This window comes from Manacus candei, unplaced genomic scaffold, assembly GCF_025592945.1.
Source record: "Manacus candei isolate 608988 ecotype Guabito, Panama unplaced genomic scaffold, ASM2559294v1 h1tg000009l, whole genome shotgun sequence".
Taxonomy (NCBI): Eukaryota; Metazoa; Chordata; class Aves; order Passeriformes; family Pipridae; genus Manacus; species Manacus candei.
In genome coordinates this window covers 7,331,742-7,354,343 of record NW_026138057.1, presented here as the reverse complement: position 1 = coordinate 7,354,343, position 22,602 = coordinate 7,331,742, and the positions used below count along the sequence as shown (strand labels likewise).

The following is a 22,602-nucleotide window of genomic DNA, read 5'->3' as shown; positions in this document are numbered from 1 at the left end:
TATTAATAAGTACAGATTCCAGCCAAAATATAGATGTTTTATTTTTCTGTATTTGCATTTTGATACTGCTCCTGTGAATTAGAGAAAGTAACTCCTTTCCTCAGAAAATCCTTTAATGAATTTAAATATTTTTTCCTTCTTTTAGCAACTCCCAGGGCCAGCACATTTCTAAAGTGGGTGCATCTTCAGAAAGCATACTGTTCTTGGGGAAACAGAAAACAAGTAGTTTGAAAAAAGGGAAAAAGTTTCGTTGTGTGCTCTTAACAGAAAATGTTCCAGAGTTTGTCAAGTCATATATCAAAAACAGTGCTCCTGGTGACTGTATTACAGCTTGGTGGTGGTGAGGAACACTCAGTATTGTGATAGAAGTGTGAACCTAGAGTCAGGTCCCACTCTGGATTCACACAAGTACCCAGGTACCTCTAACTTTCAGGTCCCAGAGCTTGCTTTGTTTAAGGACCAGTAGATCAGGTAAGTGCTCACTTCAGTACCAGGACACTGAAACACTGGGGTAATGTCTGATCTGTCTCTTACCACACAGAGCATCAGGGAGAAGGTCTTTGAGCTTTCTAACTCCCAGTCCAGCCACCTACCCAGGCTTCCACCTTGTTTCTCCCTCTGGGCTAGAAGCTCCTTTTTGTAGTGCTGGGGGCTCCAGATGTATAAGGACACAACTACAGGAAAAGTCTTTCTGCTGCAGCTGGGGAGAAGGGATGCAGCAGGTTCAGGGTCAAGCTCCCCTGCCCCTCCATGTTCCTATGCTGAAGTTGGCAGTGGTACCAATGAAGCTGTCCTGCTCTCTCTCTGTCCTCAGTTGCTCATCTCACTCCCTGCCTTGTTCCAGAAGAAGCATTTGTGCAGTTGTGAAGTGGACTCAGTGAGGATACGGACTCACACTGAACCAGAACGTTTTTCCCTGGTGCTGAATGGATCAGTGTCCCAGGTGGGGTTCCCAGCTCTCACAGGAGGGTGAGTGCAGGGACAGAAGTGGGGGGAGTGGGCTGAATGCTGGACTGCTTTTTTTACAGCTGTGTCAGAGTAAGTCAGCTAAAAATTCTTGTGAAACTATGGCCTCAGACTTCATTCCAGGCAAAGTTTCCCTGGAAATGTTACTTTGATTTGATTAGGAGGACGACTCATCTGTGGGCCATTTTGTCTGAAACAGGAATTTTCCTTTGGTGGTTCACAGTGCTTGCTTCTGTTAAAAGGGATAAAGACAATAGTAAAAAAAAAAAAAGAGGGACTGAAAGGGCAAATTTGGAAAAAACCTTTTGCCATTTAGTCTTTTTTTAGGTTGATTTTTTCTTAGTTTGCCATGATTCTAAACAGAACAATCCATCCCAGTGGATTTCTGCCTGGCAATACAAGGGACCCTTCTCACAGTTTTCAGTAACAAAGAAAAACCTGCCTGCTTGCCATCTATGTCTGAAGGTTGGCCAGAGTAAAAATTACTTATTTAAGATATATAGGACACTATTTACTCTTAGAGACCTGTTATCTATTTTCTATCTGCTCGACTATTCAAAATTGTTTTGATTTTTTCCTTTTCTTTTCTTCCTTATTTCTTTTTTTTCCCTCCCCATTGTAAGTGTACCTTTGTGGAAGTCTCCCCTTCCATTTGCTGTCTTGAAAGTAACAGAGCAAACACCTATAATCTTTACTTTGTTACTGTTGTGGCTGTTGACACAATTGCTGTGGATGGGGAGGGGGGGAGGAAGACAAAAAAAAAAGAAAAAGACAACAGCAACCTCCGTGATTCCCCGATTCTATCTTTCCATAGAAAAGCCCCAGTCACCCTAAGACAATGTTCGGCCTCAAAGGCGAACCCTGCGGTGGTGTTTCTGTGTGTTTTTCTGGCCGCTGAGGTGAGCTTACCTACAAAGGAGCAGAGCACCGCATTAACACCCAGTGACGAAAGGTGCGGCGGAAGATGCGAAAACCCGTTCCGAGTTTTTTTTTTTTTTTTTTACTTTTTTTTTTTTTTTTTAATTTTTGCTGTTGTTACTTATTTATTTTGCTATTCGTGTGGGCAGGGACAGAGCCGATCGGCGGTGCGCGGAGCGGGGCCGGCCGTGTTTGGGGGTGCGAGGCGGGCGCTGCCCGTCGGCGGCGGGGATGGGGGTCCCGGTGGGCTCCGGCGCTGCCCTCCCCGCTCCCCCGGGGCACCCCTGCGTGACCCCAATGGGCGGCACAGCCACCGCTCCAGCCGGCCCGGCGGGGGGAAAGCCGTGCCGCACTTGGGAAATGCAGCAGCGACTGCTCCCTCCCTCCCTCCCTGCCCGGGGGGGTGAAGTGCGAGGCAGCGGGAGGAGCCGTGCGTGTGTGTGTGTGTGTGTGTGTGTGTGTGTGTGTGTGTGTGCGAGCAGCGCGCCGTGGCCGCCGTGTTTCCTGGTGCCTGCTCCCTGACCCCAGTGGCAGTCCCGATCACTGCACCGCGCCGCCCCCGCCGCCGCCCCGCTCCCGCAGCCGGACCCGGACCCGGACGCGGAGCCAGGGCCCCGCCGGGCACCGCCGCGGGGTCGGGCGCAGGCTCTGCCCCGGCCGCGCCCCCGCAGCCCCATGGAGCGGCCCCGCTGAAGGCATCCCCGACCCGCCCGCAGCGGCAGCCGGCGGAGGGAAGGTGAGCGGCCCCGGGCCGGTGTCGGTGCAGGGCGGGCACGGCGGGGGCAGCGCCGCACAAAGCGGCGGGTTAGAGGTGCCGTGTCATGGGCGAGAGAGCGGGAGGGAGGGGGGGGGCGGGCAGGAGCTCCAGCGGCGGCGGCGGGTCCAGCCTCCCGCGAACAATAATGAGGATAAACCCGGCCGCCTGCGCTCCTGCCGCCCCCCGGCGTGACCGCCCGAGCCCGCCGGGTCGGGTCGGGTCGGTCGGGTCGGTGCGGCGGCAGCAGCGGCGGCGGCGGCGGCGTTGGCGCTTCCCCGCAGCCGCGGCGCGTTCCCGGCGGCGCTGAGCGCGGCTGCCCTGCCCCGCTGCCCAGGCCGTGCCCCCGCTGCCCTCGGCCGCCGCCGCGCCCCCCGCCCGGGCCGGGGGGCGGCGAGGGGTCGGCGGCGCTGGAAGCGGCGCGGGGGCGGCAGGGGGTGTGTGCGGGGCTGCCGGCGCGGGGTCGGGGCGGGGGGCGGCGCGGCGGGGCCGGGAGGGTAGGCCGGGGAGCATTGTGCTGGCTGGGGCCAGCGGGCGGGCGGGCGGGCGGCAGCGCCGAGCGGCCGGCGGGGACGGGGCTGCCGGCGCCGAGGGACCCGGGGATGGGGGTGCGTGTGTGTGTGTGTGTGTAGGGGGGGAACACGCCGCAAAAGTAAAGGAGGGAAAAGCGGGCTGGTTCGCCGTTCCCCGGCGGAGTTGCCCCTCGCCCTTTGGCCGGCGTAGAACCCGCTCTGAAACGCTGATCCCGGAGGCCTCAGACACTTGGAAGCTTTCAAGGGGGTTGGGGGCGAGGTGCGGGGGACGGCGCGCTTGGCACCGCCGGGATAAAAAGCAGCGGGCATCCCGCCTCCGCCCGCCCCCCCCCGCCCGGCCGCGCCGCGCTCGCCCGCGGCTGCCGCGGAGTTCATCGCATCCCTCCCCCGAGCATCCTCCCCCCGCGGATCATCCCGGCCCGTGGCAGCCGGGGGACACGGGGGCGACGCGAACTTTGTGCGGCGCGGCACGTACGGCGCAGACAGGGCAGCGATGCCCCCCGGAGCCGCGGGGCGGGGGCAGGGCAGGGCAGGGGGCGCGGGGCGGGGGCTGCGGCACACGCCGGGACGGGGCCGCGCCGGAGCCATTGGCCACCCGGAGCCATCAATCACCGGGGGGCGAGCCCGGCGCCCCGCGGGGCCGCGGCCGGGGCGGCCCGGGAGCGGCGGCGGGCGGCGGTGGGGAGCGGCCGGGAGCGCAGGTACCGGGGGTCGGCGGGGCGGGGTGGGGGAGCGGGGCGGGGGAGTGTCGGGGTCCGGCCCCCCCCCGCGCCTCCGCCGGACTCGATGGGGTGTCTGGAGCCCGGAGTTGTCCGCAAACTGCAGCGCAGCATCTCGGGGGCTGCGGGGCCGCTGCCAAAGCCCCGCGGGTTGAGGGGCAGCGCAGCGGGAGTGCGGGGGGATGCGGGGGCGGCGGGGCCGGTGCCCGCGCCCCGGGCGGGCGGAACGTGTGGTGTCGGTGTAACAGCGCCGGGATAGTGGATGTATCAACAGAAGGTGTTGACACGGGATTAACCCTTCCCGTCTCCTGCCTTTCAGCATTTTCTCTTACGGCCCGAGCTCAGCCGGAGGCAAATGTTTGAAATTCAGATGAGGAAGGCGTAAATATTTTATTTGGGGAAATGGGTTTTTCGCGTGCCTGTGTGTGTGCGTGTACATACGCAGGGCTCGTGTGTGTAGCTCTCCGTGAAATGTAATGTTACGTTTCAAATACCTGTGCTTATTTCGTGGTAGTTTTTATGACAGGGCAGCAGTGTACAGATTTACAATTAGCTGCGCCTAAGTTTGGGCCAGCCCTGTTCTGAAAAAGTGCCGGATTTTACCTGTAACACTGAGCAGATGTGTACAATGGCACATCTCCTGTCTCACTGCCGGTACAAATACACGCTGGAAAAGGATAACTGCCTATATTTGGGAAAACACAACACGCCAAAAAATCATTATTTAGGTTTTTAATGCGGTCATTCTTACGTAAAACTGCCTTGTAAAGCGTGGAATATATTACACATTGTTATACTTGATAGATGGGAAAATAATGCAACTTTTATTCTTTTGTACTCATCTCCTGCATGTAATCTTCAAACAGTGCTCACAGTTAGAGAAAGAAGAACAGGAGCGATTCAAAGTAGTCTTTTTAATTTATTTTGTTTTAATCTTGGGCCTAAAATATTGTTTTTTAAAGTTTTGAAGGGTTCAGCTTCTTTTTTATTTTCTTCAGAGACATTCACAGTAAGGAAGGTAATAATTAGATACTTCTGATAGGTGAGCTGTAGTACTCTATGGAGTACTAAAAGGAAATTAAGAGAATTGACACAGAAGCCAGCTTCAAATTTTACTTTCTTTTTTAACCCCCAGTCTGGCATTTGTTGTGAATTTCAGCTTAAAAGGATATTTTGTTCAGCTGTGTCTTAATTTAAGTATAGAGATTTATTTTCAAGATTGAAGATTAGAACAATGGGAAGGAATTGCAGCTTATATACTTATAATCTTGCTGAGAGTCAACTTAAAAGTATTTAATACAGCTATTCAAGTATCCTCTTGTCATTTGTTTTATGCCAGTTAGTTGTAATTTCTTTCTGTAACATGGATTGTTATAAACGTTGAAAAAAATGCTTATTATCTGTATGTATAATTCACTCTCATGAACAAATTAGATTTTTCTTCCATGAGTGAACTATAATATGAAATTTAATGTTCTGACCTTTCTTATGCTGGATTACTAAAAACAGTGTCATTTAGCTTTTCTGAAAGCCCAAGCATATTTTTGTTGTTGGTTTAATGTGTTGTTTTATATTGTTGTTTTTAATTGTGGAAAAAAGTAACATTACACATCTACTTTTCACATCACTTCTTAATATATGCAGACGCTAAAGTTCTTGCTGTGTAAAAGAAAAAGTCTAGTTGTTCCGGTTTTTTCCTGGGAGCTCTGATGACCAGCATTCTTGCTAATGACAGTCATTTCTCTGGCAGGAGGATGTTTTCATTTGTATTTACTTTTCAGTACAGGGCAATTATGCTGCTCTGTGTTGTGCACTCTTCGCAGTTCCTATCTCAAAAGAATTACAGTACTTGGAACAGGACTGCGGTTTGAAGCAGGTGTTGTGTTTTACTGTTATGCAAAATAACACTAAAATATAATGGTAAAGGAAATTAAGGAAACAGCTGCAAACTTGGTGTGGTAACCGCTACATTAAGATTTGTGAGCAGTTGTTGCAGCATCTTACATCACATCCAAGGCAGCAAAGATTTGTTTCAGTAAAGCTCACCTTGCTCCTGAAACTATTGCACTTGTTCTTACTGAGGGGGTTAGTGTGGAGACCAGACCATAACCTGAGTTACAAAGATGTACCATCTCACTAGTGACAGTCTGTTAAGCTGGGACTTTATGCTTTAGTTTCATCTTCTTTTATATTTTTTTCCCTCCATCTAAAGAAGACGTAGGATAGAACCCAGTTACTGGAATGAAGGTTGCAGAATGTCTTAACCCAACTAACATATGGAAGCCTACATAGGCCTGAGGTGGTAAAATAGTAAAATAAATGGCCTATAGCAGGCCATCTGCCATTTGCAGGGCATTTTCATCATGCTTCATGCCAAACTGGAAATTAGTCTTTGTATTAAAAATATATTTTGAATACAAATCAAAGATTTCAAGTATTTCATGTTACACATGGCAAACACATTTCTATTTGGGAGCTAGAGAGGTCCAGGAAAATCACACTGAAAAACCAGTGTTGATGCTCAGGGCTCAAATCACTCTCTTCTCTTTCCCATCTCTTTGTTCCTCCCAGTAAGCACTGATTTACTTTTGTGAATTACACAGCAGACATGGAAAAAACACTATTGCGTGTGGCAGCTAAAGGGAGGGATATCAGCTGATGCCAGGTGTCATGATTTCATGTCAGTCCTTGCTGGGATGGTGTGTCCCAGCTGAGCATCTGCCTCGTGAGCAGGGCTCTTAAAGAGTTGCTCATCTTGAAAGTGTTCCTCGAACATCAGCTGATCAATTTTCACAGAGTCCCTCTGAAAGGAAGGCAGCTGAGGGATCCTCAGTTTATTGACGGCAGAAATCGAAGCTCAGATTTTGTGCAAGAAGCTCAGCAGAGCAGGTTTGGGAGGTTTCTGGCTATTTGGGTTTTGCTTATATTACAGTGGACATCCAGTCTTGACGCAAAATACGTTTAAGAGCACTTTGAAGAAGTGAAAGATAGAGATGCATACGGAGGGAAGAGCCTATTTCTTTCATCTTATTCAGAAATATTTGTGCATAAAATCGCACTTAAATCTGTCAGATAAATCATTACTGTCTGGTGGTGAATCCAAACCAGTTTCATTGCTAGTGCACTATAACATGAATATTTTGCAAACGTTGTCTGGATAATCGCCTTTCTCTGGACAAATAAATACTTTGATTTAAAGGCATTTGGGTGTAACTTCAGCTATGCAATTTTAAAATGTTCTTTACATCAGTTTCTTATAAGTCTCTAGATTGTCATTCACGTGGTAAAGCTGCAATAGGGCCTAGAAAACAAGTGTGTATGTTTGTGGAAAGTCGTTTATCTTTCAGCAAACTGGGTCCACTTGTTAGTTTTCGTGGTTGCAGTTAGCACAAGATATTATTTCAAATAAAGAATATGAAATGTGGAGTATTTAACAGAAGCTTTAAACTCATATGTTTTATTCCCCCCCCCGCCCTAAGATAAACAAACAAACAAAAAAGTGAATAGTAATGCTTAGAGAGTGGGGTGAGGGTTACGTAAAAAATATAGGAAAAGGTGCCTGAATAGAAATCAGGAGAGGATAGAGTAATCTGTCTGTGTATGTTTACATCTCCTCATAGCTTATAGCAGTGTGTGCTGTCTTTCTCTCCTGGCAGAGGTCACGGAGTTGATGAGGAGCTGCTGGGAATCGGGAGCTGCCTGGACCACAATGCCCTACCCTGCTCCTGGCCTTGGGAAGTTGTGAGCTGCTCATGTCCATAAGGAGGAAGGATGGCTCATGGAATTCCTTCACAAGGCAAAGTTACCATAACAGTGGATGAATACAGCTCCAACCCAACGCAGGCGTTTACACACTACAACATCAACCAGAGCAGGTTCCAGCCTCCACATGTGCATATGTGAGTATTCCCGACCTTCCTGCCCGTGTGTCTGAGCGTGTGTCTGCCTGTGCCTGAGATGGAGAACCGCTGCTGAAGGAGTGGGTTGAAAACTGGGAAATTTGGTTAGTCACATGAGCCAAGAGGCTAAATGGTTGTCAGATTTCTTACCTGGCTGTCTGAGGTTTGAGAAGCCCTCCTCCATCCTCTCCTGGAGGTGACTGCCCGAGGCTCGCTGCCATCCCCTCTGTGGAACTCCCCTGTGCCGACTGGTGGGGCGAATGTTCTCAAGCTTGTCACTCTACTGATCTTTCTTTTAACTCGCCTGAGGGACCCATTGCTTTAAAAATTAAGCTCCCTTCCCCCAGCCCTTACACTCAGCTGCGAAATAGGCCTAATTGGGACTAATTGTCCCCCCTGATCAGTGAATCCTTTGTCCTCCTGGTTGCGAGTGGAACGTGTGCCGCATGACACATTCCATTCCACCCGCAACCTGCCGCACAAAGGAGTCGGGGTCTGCCCAGTAGTTCCTCCCAAGAAATACAAATACTCTCTTAAAACAACAGCTCTGGCCCGAACCAACAAGAGCACGGGAAGTGGAGAGCTGAAAGCTCCTTCCCTCACCTTGTTATTCCTGGGTATTGTGTGACCCGGGATCCTTGTGCCGCCCAGCACCTTTGGCACAATGGGCTGCTTGCTTAGCAAAGAGCTAAGTACCAGTTTTAACTCCGAATTTCCTTCCCATTGTTTAGTTGGGTTTGATCTTTATCGGTTATTTCTGTGAAGGTTCTTTTTCTTTTAGCATTAATAGACTGAAAAGCACGTGAAACTAAAACAAAGCCGACATCTCTTGACCTCCTGCGAGCCATTGTTAGGCAGGATTTTGAACGATGTCACACTATTGAATTTGATAAGGATTTAGCATAATAAGGGGGGGAAAGTTGTATGGTACTTCATTGCATTTTTGTTATGTAGAAGGCTGCCGGAAGAGTCACAATGTAGGAGTTCAGCACCTTCTAATAGGATTTCACGTGGTTACAATGTTCCTAAAGGCAACTTTGGGAAGGATGCTGAAGAGTGTCTGTCCTGCATGTGGCTGACTTTTCAAGGTGAAAAAAGTTTTCATTAATTACATTTGATTGAAAACGTTTAGACAGCCACACCTCTAATAGATAGTGTATCTCTTAAATGATATTGATTCGATGGATATCTTAAAAGGTACTTTTCTTGTCTGGAAAAACTGAAATTGAAATAAATACTGAAACTACAAAGTTCAGTACAGTGACAGTATTTTTAGTGACAGTATTTAAAATGATTTTTAACTTGAATACTGCAACTTTCTTAAAATCAGTAATTTGATTTCAGGGGAGGGTGTGGCAAACTAAAGGGAGATCAAAATTTAGAAAAATTGGAAATTAATTAGTCTCAGTTTCACAGTGGAAGCAGAGAGAGCAATGTCATAGTGCAGGAGGCGAGTCTGGATTCAGGTGTAGGTCTGAATAACAAATGATGGATTTTAGAAAACCTATTGAGGGGGGAAAAAAAAAAAGACAGGGTCCTACCAGGAGGGTAGAGGAAAGCATGGAAGTGAAGACGACTATGGCTGAGGGTTTGTGTGATGGTAACAACAGCTGAATTATTTCTGGGGAGGAGAGCCTGGGTTCTGTGGTAGCTTCAGACAGGGTCTTTATTTGTCTTCTCAGCGTTTTGTAGTGGAAACACTGTGTGTATTTTTGAAAGAGGATGTCATCAAGTGAGAAACCTGAACAGAAAATTGGTAAAAGCAGTATTAACAAAGAAACCATGATCTGTTTACCCTGTTGTATCTCTGTTAGTGCCACGTTGCTGCAGCCACTGGGATTGATTTGATTTGGTTTTACAGTCTGCTTTTTTTTATCGTTGCTGTCTTTTAAAGTAATGCATGTGTTTGGTTGTTTTTTTTTTTTTTTTCTTTTCTAAGAGGGAGTTTGAGGAAGCTTTATTCTCTAGTGAAAAATTTATTTTAAAAATCATGGGATGATGAGAAATGAGTAAAGCAACATGGGATCTGAGTGTTGTGACAGGTATGTGAATAGCAGGGCAATATATTGCTGCAGGGCCCTGCTGCATACCATAAATCAGGAGCTGGGTGCAGCTTAAGGACAGTGTTCTTTGCTAAGGGAATTTTTTTAGAACTGATTTCTTTATGGATATGCATCTCCATGTGCAAAGGTGAGAACTGGGTTCATGGCACATACTGAGCCATTTCTGGTTCTGGTATCCTTTGGGCTCAGCTCTCGTTTCACACAGAGTAGAGGGGAGTCCATGGAATATCACCAGCACAAACCTGGTGGGTAAGGCACTCCAGGCATCAGTCTGCCTGTTCGTGGGACACATCCTGTGCTTTTTCTCCCACCTTCATTTTGTGCCTTTCATGTGACAGTGTCAGCTGGGATACAGTTCTCTTTTCTTTATTTGTGTATTTCCACCAGCACTTCTTAGTCAATCTGTTTAAATGTACAGCCAGGTAAACAACAGGGGATTTGTTACAGCTCCCTTTGCTTGGGCTGGTTGGGACAGCAATTTTGTCACTTACTTAAGCTCTGGTGGTATAACTTTTGAATCAGTTTGTCCATTCTTTTTATTTCATTTCTCTACCAATTAACATTTGAACAGGTATTCCAAAGGCAAATTTTACAATTATTTTGCATAAAGGGATATAATTTGAAATATTATTTTGTCATCTTAAGCAATGCTCCCACCTACAGGTTTCACTTACTTTCTGAAGATGTCATAAAGTGTTTGTGTTTGAATGTTTTGTACAGGTCATGTTTACTTTCTGTTAGTTTTAATTAAATGCATCACCTTAGTTCCCTGCTTTCAAGGGCAGCTGCAAAATAATAAATAACAATTATAATATGCTTCCCTTTGCTTCATATTGATTATTATTTTTCTGAAAGTTTTCATACTTTGTATTTTTTTGCCAAGAGTTGTGACTTAGAGGCAAGTGCTTTTTGCTCCTCTGGTGTGGTGCTGCCACGTATGAGAAGTTTTTGTTTGTTTTGGGGTTTGTTTGTTTGTTTTTACATTTGGTTTATTTTTTGGGGGGTGTTTTGTTGTTTTTTGTTTGTTTTTTTTTTTAAACGGGTTTTAAGCCATTTAGAGTTCTGAGGTGTTCTATATGAGGCTGGGATCAGTGGTACCAATACCAGTGAGCAGCAGTAGAATGCAGCCTGGGGACAAATCCAAATGTAAAACTGCTTACTTAGGCTTTAGCCATAGAGAAAAACCTCCCGATTTAGGTACAACACCCCATTTACTTGCAGGGGGAAAAAAAAAAAAGGAAGAGTGAAATAAACTTTGTGTAATCTGGTGAGGATGGGGGAGTTTTGTGAAGATAAAATAGCTGTAGCCCAAGCTGCTGCAGGCTGAGCCTTTTAGAGGAGTTCATTATCTTCTGGTCTCACCAGCATGACTTGGTGGCTTGTTTTTGGGAGTATGTACATGTTAAAACTCCCGTGGTTTAAATTCAGTAGTAGGGGAGTAAGAAAGATAGAGGTTTCTGTGCCAGAGCACAAGTCTTCTAAATAAGTTTATTCATACCGAGAGATACCTTGAGCAATCTGTAACCATATAATTTTATTGCCTTTTCTGTACTGGAGTAAACCCCCATGTGAATATTCTCATTTTAAAACAAAGAGCATAAGCAGAGTTTTATATTAGTAGAAATATATATATATATGGTTGAATAAAGTATTTAAAGGTATATATATATATGGTTGAATAAAATATTTAAAGGTATGAGTGTGTGTATATATAATAATAATAGTAAAATAAAAGCAGAGCTGTGTGATCATAGAAGAAAAACTTTCAACTGTGACAAAGCCTTACATTGTTAAAACCCAGAGATCTTATTAGACTACTAACCTGGAGAAATAGGATCTTGCTTTTTTTTTTTCTTCTTTGGGAAACGGTCCTGCTTTTCATGTGCTTTATAAACTCCCCCTGAGATTAGTGGGAAATCGTGCATTTGATTTGTAGCAGTCTCAACTTTTGTTTTATATAGGGTGTGTGATATTTAGGGGGAGGGGAAAGAGTTGGCATTAATAAAATATGAACTCATTTGACATTTAGAGAATAGTGGAGTCGGTACATGTAATATTATTGGTTGAGAGAATACAGAGATTCAGTCTTAAACTAGTCAGCTGTATTTAGTATGACTGGGCAGGCTGTTTCAGCTGATAGTGATGTGAAAGAGGTTTTGGTGGAAATTGTTGCTCTGGCCTTTAATAAGACTTTTTATAAAACCATACGCAGCTCATGACCACCCAAGTTCCTTTTCACAACTTACTTTTCGCAATAAATAAATAAAACCCCCAGTACCCTCTGAAACAATCAAGTTACATTTAAATTCTGGTAGTGAAAACATTGAATGAGTGCACTTCCAAGCTGAGCCTTACTTTTGGATGCGAGGATTGTTTCCTGGGATGGAGGCTCACAACCACCTTACCTCTGTGGAGGTTTAGTCTCCTTTTATCTCACTGACCTGGGTGCTGCTGAAATGCAGCAGGCTCACAGCCCCGTGTGTTAAGGAAAACAAACCTGTTTCTCTTTAGCCAAGAGCAGTAGCCTTTCAGCAGCTGCCCTGGAGCAGCTGAGCTCTCCCTGCAGTGGCCTGGTGGGGATTCCAGCAGAATACAGGGAGGACAGCTGGAGGTAAGAACCCTTACAACTGTCCCCAAATAAATAGTGCTGCACTCGAGGAGAGGGCCATTAGCTGATTGTGTTTTCTGCTTCTTCTGCCATAGGGCAGTGGAAGCCGAGTGGCAAAGATGCTAATTTTAATTATTGTTATGAAAACTCTTTTACTGGTGCCTGTGCATGTGTCTGTATGTCTGTGTGAGTGAAGATCTCTACAATCTTCCTGATTTTTATGTTATTTAAAGTTACTTGTGCAAAAATCGAAGCATCATAAAATATAAGTTTTAAACTTATATTTTACGTGTAAGATGAAAATAAATACTTTTTAGAGCCTTTTGAGGTACTGGAGGGGAACATGATGAAAGTTAATACAGTGGTGATATAAGGATCAGGAATTGCAGTTTTGTAAATAAAACTGAAATTTGGGCGCCTTGTACTGTGTTTATACAGTGCAGTCATAATATGCTAAACACTCTTGAAAAATTAAGTTTCTGACCTTTCTTTTTGTCATTGTAAAAAGGAATATTACCAACCTACCTTTAAAAAAAATGGTCTGACATCCCTGGAAGGCTGATGCTGTAAAAGTGCCAATATTATTACTATAAATGTAGGACAGGTTTAAAATAATTTTTTGTCACCACTGCCCTATTATTACTCTCTTTCCACATTGCCCTGTCCTAAGACAGAAGCCGGGTCTGGTTTAAATTGTCGATAAACCCTTTACCTCTGCTGCTTTGTGGGGACAGGCTGCCAGAGCAGCCTCTGTGCCCATCAAAATCAATCTGTCAGTCCCTCAGTGTGAGGTATCAGCCCTTCTGCAGCTCCCACGCGCTGGCTGAATGAGAAAAGCTGTGCCTGGAGGTTCCTTGCAGGGCTGGAAGCCGGGAAGATCCCTGAAATACAGGGCTTCAGCACTGACCCTGCCCAGCTGCTCCTTCCTGCCTCTTCCCACACGCTCTGCCCCCTCCCCAGGAGTGTTGGCAGAGCCTTTTTGGGGCTGCTCTAGAGACTCAGACACTGAAAGGGTCTAAGTTAAAAATGTCCTTTTAGTGGTGTGGGGGTTTTGGTTGTTTGTTTGGGGTTTCTATTTGTTTTGTTTTCCAGTGAGCTATTTTCAGTGATCTCTCTCTTGGTGTAGCCTCACCAGTAGTGGGTTACTGGGGTGGCCAGCACAGGTGAGAGGGAGGTGTGCTTATGGATCAGCCAGTGGGCAAGGATAGAAGGAGAGGGATATTTGTTCATCTTACCTGAAGAAGTAAGATTGATGAAGATTTTCATTGGTGAAACACTTCTGTCAACCCCTTGTAGAGCCAGTCTGACCACTGTCGGTAAAACCCGAGAGGGAGGAAGAAAAATAGTTTTTTATGTACATATGTGTTCATGTTCTTTTATGCTTTATTAATCATGTAAAGAAGCCTTCAGGTAGCAAGCACTTTAATTGTAAGGCCCTCTTTCAGTAGCTGAGCACTATAAAAATGGAAACTTTCATTGCATGATCTGATTCTATGCTATGGTGTTACCTGTGTAGTTGGTTTAGTGGTCAGTCATACTGATATGAGACAGTTGACTTATAGTTTCATGTCTGTGCACAACACACAGTGTGTCCTTACCTTTTGGGAGATGTGTGATGGGATTTGACCCAGGAACACTTTTTGCAGCAGTGGTTCCTACCACAGTACCCTGTGCTGGAGGGAGACTACTCGCCAAGGCAGTTCTTTGCAATGAAGTAATTGGACAGAAAAAGTGAATATATGTTGCAATCAGGGTGTTGTACTGTCACTGGAAACTTGTAATTTCTTTTGTTAACATACTGGGGCAGTAGGGATGTTGTCGTGGAAGCAGCAGATTCTTGCTTTTATTTAATGCTTGAAGGGTGAGAACGCAATCTGTCCTGTGAAACAACTTCTAGAGCATAGATTTCCAAACAGAGAGTTAGTATCTAAACTAAATTTGCAGACCCCACACTGAACATCCCATTGTAGAATTTTTGGCTCATGGTTTTCTTCTAGTGGCAGAATGAGGCTTCCCTGACAGCAGTGAGGAGGGAGTGTGTTCCCTGTGACACATGGCTATTCCAAGCTCAAGGAAAGTGCTGCACTTACCTATCACACATCTCATTCTTTTCTTTTGCAAACCCTTGCTTGAATATTTTGTGGGACAAATAAGCAAGAGGAAAGCCCTGTAAACAATGTGGTTTTAGATGTCTGTTATATGTTAAATTACTATATGCAGCTTGCTTATGTTTGATGCAAGACTACTTCAGAAGTGATCAAGTGTTGGTCATGGACATTGGGTTTTGTACTGAATGTTGGCATGGTAATTTTTTGAGTTTGCATTTCTGATCTTGAGCTACCAGAGGTGGCTTGATTTCAGAGTCAGTTGCCTAACATTGGTATCCACGGAAAAATTCAGAAATGGGTAGCTGGTGTGTCTCCCTTCCTAAAGGAACACTTGAAGAGTTTGGGTTTGAATTCTCTAAAATGCCATGGCATAGCTGGAGAAAATAAATGCTCTTAGGCATGGCAGAGGTACAGTGAGGCAGGGAGATGTCTTTAAAACATGCACCTCTTAACAGTGAGGTTGGGAAGTTACTACTTTGAAGACACAGTCAAGTTTGGTGCTGGTGTTGCCTGCACTGCCTCAAGTGATATGTGCTGGCAGGGAGAGGGGAGTGCCAGTGCTGGGTAGGAAGTCCCCTCAGTTTTGCATGGGAAAATCATTCACCTCTTAATTCACACCAGGTTTTTCCAAGTCCCTACAGAGGATTCCAGCAAGTTGTGAGTTTTGGTCCTTGAAGCAATGACTCCTTGTTTCCAGTGGTTTGAATCATACTTGGCACATGCAGTTGTAGTTTTATGGAGTTCATTGTGATTGTTTCTGCTTGCAGAAGGCCTGATATTGGCTTTCAGGTCCTTTCTGTAGTGTGCACATGCAGAGCAGTGCAAAATAGAGCAAGGCTATGTGCATATATATGTACACATATTTAGTAGAAGATATTTCAGAAGATAGAGGTCTATGGGATTTGGAAAATCAGATCTTATCCATTTACTTTCAGTTTTGATGTGGACCATTAAGATTGCAATTTTTAGATTATGTATTGTAGAGGGCAAGTTTCCTGTTAGTGTGTGGTTGGTTTTAATTATGAGGAAGCTGTGGCTGAATTATGGATTCGTTTAGGTTGGATTATCAACTCCAACCATTAACCTAGCATTGCCAAGTCTGCCACAATATAATTCAATATATTAACTGCTAAAGATGTTTGAAAAAAAAAATCTGCGAATTAAGATCACATAAAATGAAACAGCAAACGTGTGCATTTAAAACACTGAAGTCCAACCAATTCTGTCCTGTAGTAAATGTGACTAGACTTTATTTAATGGTTTTTATTTTGCTACCTGTTTCGAACAAAATGTTAGGGTGTGATATAATCTTGTACCCAGTAACATTCCTGGAGCAGGACCAAGTGGTTAGAGCACAAAACTGCAAGTCTGGATTCCAAACAATAAACTTTAGGTACCTGGCGTTGCAGTCGTTTTATTCCTTCTGAAGAGTTGACCATAAAGCTTGGTCATAACCTCCATAAACCTGGAGATTTCTTCCAGCACATCAGCTGGATATATCCTGCTGGATCTATGGCTGTAACAGAATGCTGGTGGGATGAGCTCTGCTGTTGCTGCTGCTGAAGCTTTTGGAGTTGGGGCAGAGAGGATGGTTAAGAGAGCAAGTCGACTCATAATCCCCAAATACAGTTGTCCTCTTCATAACTGATGGATCAGACCCATTTTATTTCTGCTGTCAAGGGAGTTCACCTGTGTACTCTCCCTTGACAGGGAAATGCCCACCCCTATTTTGAGATGCACTATTTTATAATGAGCATATTTTCTAAATGTAAATCATTGTCTTGAGGGAAAAGACAAATAAGAAAATCCCAACTGTCTCCTGGTTTTACCAAAAGATCGTTTAAATTATTGTGCCGTGTGGGGTCTTCCAAGATTTGTTTTTGTCACAGGTTGTGAATTTGGTATTCCCAGACCCTCTCTTCCTTGTGTGCTGCCTCACATTGGGGCTACAGAGATTCCACTGGATGTTAACAGGGCAAAAACAGCACCAGAGGCTTCCTTGCAGCACGGTCCCCACTTACTGTACTGGGCATTAACTTATATCCAGCACATTAGACTTAAAAGCACACAGCCATTAAGTGTAGCACTCCCTTCCCAGGAGGGCAGCAGATGGAGAGAGAATGGGGGAGGGCAGGAGAGAGGAGTATGATAGAAGGGCCTTGATGTGATGTATTTGTAAGCCAGGAAACTTGCTATTTACCACGTTTACAATTTCTCTGGTATAAGGAATTGAGCGTAGTGACTGTGAGCATCAGGGTCAGCACATTACTCCTAAATGTTTAGCTATTGTTGTATTTGTTTATGGGAAGGAAAAGGTGCTAGTTCAGTATATCTTCCTCCTGTTCCTTTTATATAGGGAGCACAAAGAAAAAAGTCATTACTTTTTAATTACTCTGGGCTTCTTTGTTTCTTAAAGCGCATTCACTTTTGGCCAGCAGCGAGCATTAACAATGGCTTATTTTCTTTCCTGTGAATGGTGAAGTAGTAGTTTTGGGGAAAATAATGTTCAGAATTAAAATTTCATGTCGTCCAGCATATTTAATAAATAGGAGCCTTGTCCTATACTTGTTTAATGCAGTGATTAGTGACATCATTATTGCTTCCAGTGGGACAGGACCCATCACTGAGAAATGCCACATTAAGTGGCCATCTCAATTTTTAGCAATGATTCTTTCAGAGACTTGTGTTCTCTGGCTGTTAACAATCTGCATGTAAAATTATGATAATAGACAGATATTAAGGAAGAGGGAAGTTTCATCTTTATTGTTTGTTTATTTTGTAAAGTTAAAGTCAGCCAGGCATTCACTTTTTCTCCTGGTGGAAAGAAGTGAATAAATTAAAACTGAATAAATGCACAATTATACATTAAAAAAAAATTATAGATAACCTGGGTGTAATCTTTGAAATGACTTGAAAGTTTTTTATATAATTGTTTCATTTTGATTATATCTCTCTTGGCATTAGTTTGATGTGTTTCATAATTTTTTCTTTGTTAAACAGTGATGTTTGCAGTCTTGACAGGAAGGCACATTTGTAGGAAGAATTAATTTTGTTCTGCTCTTGTTACTATTCTCTGCCTTGAAAGTTTCCACTTAGGTACCCTCTTTGTGTTACTGAGGGAGAGTTATGATTAATATTGCAACCTGTTAGATGGTTTGGAGGTTGTTTTAATAGTTTGTACAAAGTTCTTAAGACAGTTTTTCTGCTAGAAATGTTGTCAGTGTAATGAGACTGCACAGAACAAATACTGTAATGCGAGTTTCAAACACCCTCTGAGAATTAAAATGCTGATGGTAATCTTAAGGGTGGTCTATGATTTTTTTTTCCCCCCTTTTTTCCTTCTCCACTCTGACCTTTGGTGGTGTTCTGCTCAGCTACTCTGCATGGCTGCTCTCTGAGAGTGCTGCTGTGTTAATGGAAGGATCACACACACTGCTCCTCTCAGAACCTGATACATCATCTTGGCAACAAAATGGAGACCTTTAACTCGTGGAGTTTTCATCATTTGTTGTTAGTTATCTATTGCCATGAGTTCTATGCCTTCAAGAAGACTGGTTGGTTTAAAAATGTATGTATGTATAGTAGAGATTTCATTTTGTCTGAGTGAGAATAGAAAAAAAATCCCTGGTACTGGTTTCAAGGAATTTAAATGGTCTGTGTTTAGGGGGATTTTGTTCTGTGTTTAGGCTCATTCATTTTAGATATCATTATTACAGAACATATTGTCCTGAAACGAACCCTTGCATTCAGTCTGAATTGAGAAAAAAAAGAGAAATACTAATTTCAGTTGAAAATTAATTTTGGATCACCTGGCTTTCTTGATAGTCAGTTAATACCATCATTTTATACTGTGATGTACCAGAGTCACTATTTTCAGTTTCGCTTAGAAGGTTTTTAAGATGTCATTCTACAGAATAAGAGAGACCTTTTGTGAATTATTTTATTCAGTGCAGAGTTAAAAGGTATAATCTGAAACACGTAGAGCCAGGAAGTTGGTAGAGGGTTTTATTTATTAATTAGTTCAAATTAAATGGGGAATCTGTAGAAGATCTGGAACAAGACATGGCAATTTTCTGTATATCTATTCATAAAGAGGCAATGCCATTTCTTTAGGGTCCAGACACTTACACAAAAAAACGCAGGAGAAATGTACTGGAGGTGGCTGATACGGAATAAATGGAAGATGAGAAATGGATAAACGATCCTGAGTATCCAGAAATAACCAGGGAGAGATAAGATGCTGGCCTGATGTATAGCTCCTAGCACACCTGGCACCTGCAGCCGTATTTAACCTGTTACAGTGTCACTACCTGCATATGTGTCTAAGGAGTTCTGGCTCTGGCGTGAAGCGCAGTGGTGTGATATATGCTGTGCTGGTAGTTTGGGACCTGGCCTTTCATGTTGGTGTGTGTTTTATTATTTTCCTAGCCAAAAAAAAAAGGTTTGGTTTTTTTTTTTTTAGATTTTTGAACTTCCAGACTCGTGCCTCGTAGTCGTTCTCCCAGGAGCGTGGCCACGCTGACCGTGGTCATCGGAACCTTCCAGTGCCGTGCCCAGAACCGAGCAAGGCTTTAAAGGCACGCAGTTTTGTTTGGTTGTTTTTTTTTTTTTTATTCTTTACAATTTTTTCTTAGTGTGCCTTAGTGTGAGCAATGTCAGGCAGTGTGCTGGGAAGAAATTCTCTGTCTCCACAGAGAGAGCTGTTGTAGTTCCTGTTAGAACTTCCCTCATAAGTTCCCCGCAAATGACTCTCTTTCCTGTCAGGAGCGCTCGTGGAACCGGGAGAACGAATTAGTCTCTGCCTCCATTCAAACCAGAGTTTCTTCAGAGAGCAGCAGTCGCTGTGGTGGTCTTAGTTATGTGAATAACTTTATAGGAAATCAAACACGATCCTTTGTGGACCTTTTTCTTTTTTTTAAGGCACCAAACAGCTGTCAGTGGGGTAGAATTTCTGTTTGTTTAGAGTTACGTTAGGCAGTGAGCTCTAAATGAAAAATCAGGCATCCTGCTATCTATCCCCTAAGTCATTTAATCTTAACCAATATGCACTGCATTTGTAGGGTATGGACAGTGCTGACAGATATGTTCAAAGAATTTATGGATTGCCCCCCCCCATTGTCCAAACAGAAAAAGACAGAGAACTAAGTGTTAAAATGTTGATTCCCTGATGGTATAACTTAAATATATTATGTATAAGCTGCATGGGGAGCTGCTGGAGTTGCCATCTTTCTGAATTTAGCACCTTCCCAAAGGCTGTTACGCTGCAGAAGGAACAGTTGAATGGAGCATGAAAAAGTTTCTTGGACTACCTTAGTTTGCACTTAGGTTACTTGAGTACTTTGACCTGAAATAGCAATAAGCAAGAACCATGACACATGGGTGGAGAATTATGGAAGAGAGAGTAAAATCTAGGTGTCCTTATTTAATTTGTTGCCAGCCATGGGTCAGTACCCTGGCTCAGAGTGGGCAAAGGCACTTGTTAGCAGCACTGTTCCAAAGGTACCAAAGGTACCACATCAGGCAACATTTAAACAAATGTTTTCAATTGTCTATCCAAATTTTGCAGTCATTTTTGGTCCAGTGGTAGAGAAGGGTTGTGTTACTACAGATGTGACGATATTAACGTGTGTTCTCTGTGAACATTTTGTGTTTCACCCACTGGCTCAATGGTTCTTGCAGATCTCCTAACTGAAAGGGGTTTTAAAAACAGGTGGATGTAGTATCAGAGTAATGACTACACAGGGCATAGCAAAACCCATTTTCTATTTGCCTTACTTATGCTGTTGCCTGTGCTTTAGAAATAGTCCACTGCACAGCTACACTTGTGTTTTCTCTGAGGAGCCCTGTGACTGTGGTTTGGATGTGTCCTCTGCAATGTGTGATACAGCTGCTGGTGACCTGGCAGCTTAAATCGAGTTAGGAGTTCAACTGTACAAAGGAAAAAAGAGACCATACTCATTAACCCCCATGTATCTTTTGGTAATTAGTAAAGGTGGTATGGGTAATTACAGAAGAGACTTGAAGCTAAATTGAGTAGGTATTTTAGTAGGTATTTCCCCCACTGTGAGAATCTGACTTTGCAATGGCAATGGGGGGGGGGGGACACGACACGAGTCCACATGTGCAATTTAAATAGGTCTGGATTCTGCATCATAAATATGCACCGGATGCAGGGGAGAAAACCAGCACATTCTCTCAGGATGCTGTTAGGGCCAAGCAGAATCTCATTAGGGACAACTTCAAAGATCAGTTCCTCATGTCCATAAAAATAAGTGTAAATTATCTTCTGTGAGCCTGCTGTTAGCAGTTGCACTGTTACATTATGCATGTAGACTAGACTGCACATGGTATGAACAAACTGCACTATGTTTCATTAGTGTTTCATTTTTATGCTAAGCATGGCAACTTTGCTATTTATTGTTGTACTTTTGGCTAATATAATATTTGACTTAAAATTTCCTGTTATATTAGCTCTTAGTAGAGCCACAATGTCTGAAAAGGACTTTTAAGGTTCTACAGTGCTTGTGTTTTTATAGAGGAATAGCATATAGACAATTCCCTGCACTGACAGCTTTACTTGCTTTCTTCTGCTTCCTGCACTTAGCGAGAAGGTGGCTGATCTTGACTCTCTTGGAATGAATCTTGAAGGAGCTTTCTGTCATGCTGCTCTGCAGCACTTGACCTAAATGTTTATGAAAATAATAGAGTGTAGAACTTCCATAATGTGTGTTTTCACTGGGCCACATACCCCATCATATACATTTGAAAGGCCAGTTCGTAGTTGTTGCTGGGGAAATGTTTTGGAATGGTGAAGTGCAACCCCTGTGCATGGAAGTTTTGCCACAGGTTTCTGTGGGATCAAGATTTTTAAGATTGCCTTCATTGTCCTTGCAGAAACAGTAAGATGCTGTGGAATATTTTCCTGAACTGACCCGTATTGCTAAAAAGGGAGAAATATATTTTAATTTTTTTCCTGTGATATTTTTGCCTTTTGTCATGGATTAATCATTGGTGAAGGAAAACATTCACTTGCACACCTAGTCAAGGCTTGCCACTGCCTTCAGATGTGATGTTAAACTCTTGGATGGGTCAGCAATCTGATTTGCACTGTGGTTTCACAAAGACCTGCAACCTGGGGCTGCTTTAAGCTGCTCGAACTACCATCCGTTGTAACATCCTCTGTGGTTTGAGGGCTGGTTCAAGCCACTGCCTGTTAAATCCGTGATGCCAAGGAGCGTGGGAAGCAGTGGTTTTATGAGAGCTATTTTGCCCTGCTCTTTTGAGGGTGGTGCTTCTGCTACCTGGAGCGACCCTCGCTCCCTGGCAGCGCCGCTCTGTTCTCCCACGTCTGCGTGGCACGTGTGACGTGACTGGGAATTCACAGGAATCCCTGGAGCGAGCGCGCTGCCCGGTTCAGTTCTCCGCTCGTGTTCACCATCTGTCCCTGTACAGTTGTACTGGCACCACGGGGACGCTGCTGAAGCAGGAACCAGGCACAGGGAGGGGGCCCTGGGAGCTGCAGAGGTTGGCAGTGCTGCCGGCAGGCGAGGTTATCGATCCGTATCCCTGCACGGATTAGTGATGGGCCTGTGTGTAATGTATGGCCGACTGCAGCTCACTTACAGAGGGACTTCACGAGACACAGCTATGAAATTGTTGGTTTATGTATCTTGTGGTGTCAGATGGTTCAGAGTTCGCTGTGCAGGTGAATTGCAAAGCTAGAATGAACCCACATGAGACCTTTGGGTAATTTCCAAACAAGACGTAAAGAATCTCCCAACGTTGTTCAAGGTTACAAGAATAATCTGAGATAATTCCTGCATCCTGAAGAGCCTGAGTGCATCTATGGAGATCAGTGGGAATTTGACTCTGCAGGGCCAGAGTAGTGATTTAAAGTGTGGAGAGTGCTGAGCTGCCAGCTGTCCATTGGCATTGCTGGTATGGTGATGGTGCAAAGCACTGGTTGGTGCAGGGATGAGAAAGTACCACCCTGTTTTGAACTGTAGAACAGTGTCTGTAGGAACCCAGAAGGGG

The 22,602-nt window shown here is 44.4% G+C and overlaps 1 protein-coding gene across 4 annotated transcripts in view; it reads left to right on the top strand.

The window, feature by feature from the left end:
* The first annotated feature begins 953 nt into the window (after window positions 1-953).
* Window positions 954-22,602, top strand: part of MPPED2 (metallophosphoesterase domain containing 2) — a 107,264-nt gene continuing 85,615 nt past the window's right edge. The window contains exons 1-2 of one of the 4 annotated variants that reach the window (XM_051776852.1): window positions 954-969; window positions 7,547-7,789. In XM_051776852.1, the coding sequence (XP_051632812.1) occupies window positions 7,662-7,789 (128 nt within the window). In that variant the 5' untranslated portion in view covers window positions 954-969; window positions 7,547-7,661. Of the gene's footprint in view, window positions 970-2,346; window positions 2,621-3,806; window positions 3,873-4,154; window positions 7,790-22,602 lie in introns of those variants that run through there. The other 3 variants (XM_051776853.1, XM_051776855.1, XM_051776854.1) reach the window with 3 other exon arrangements.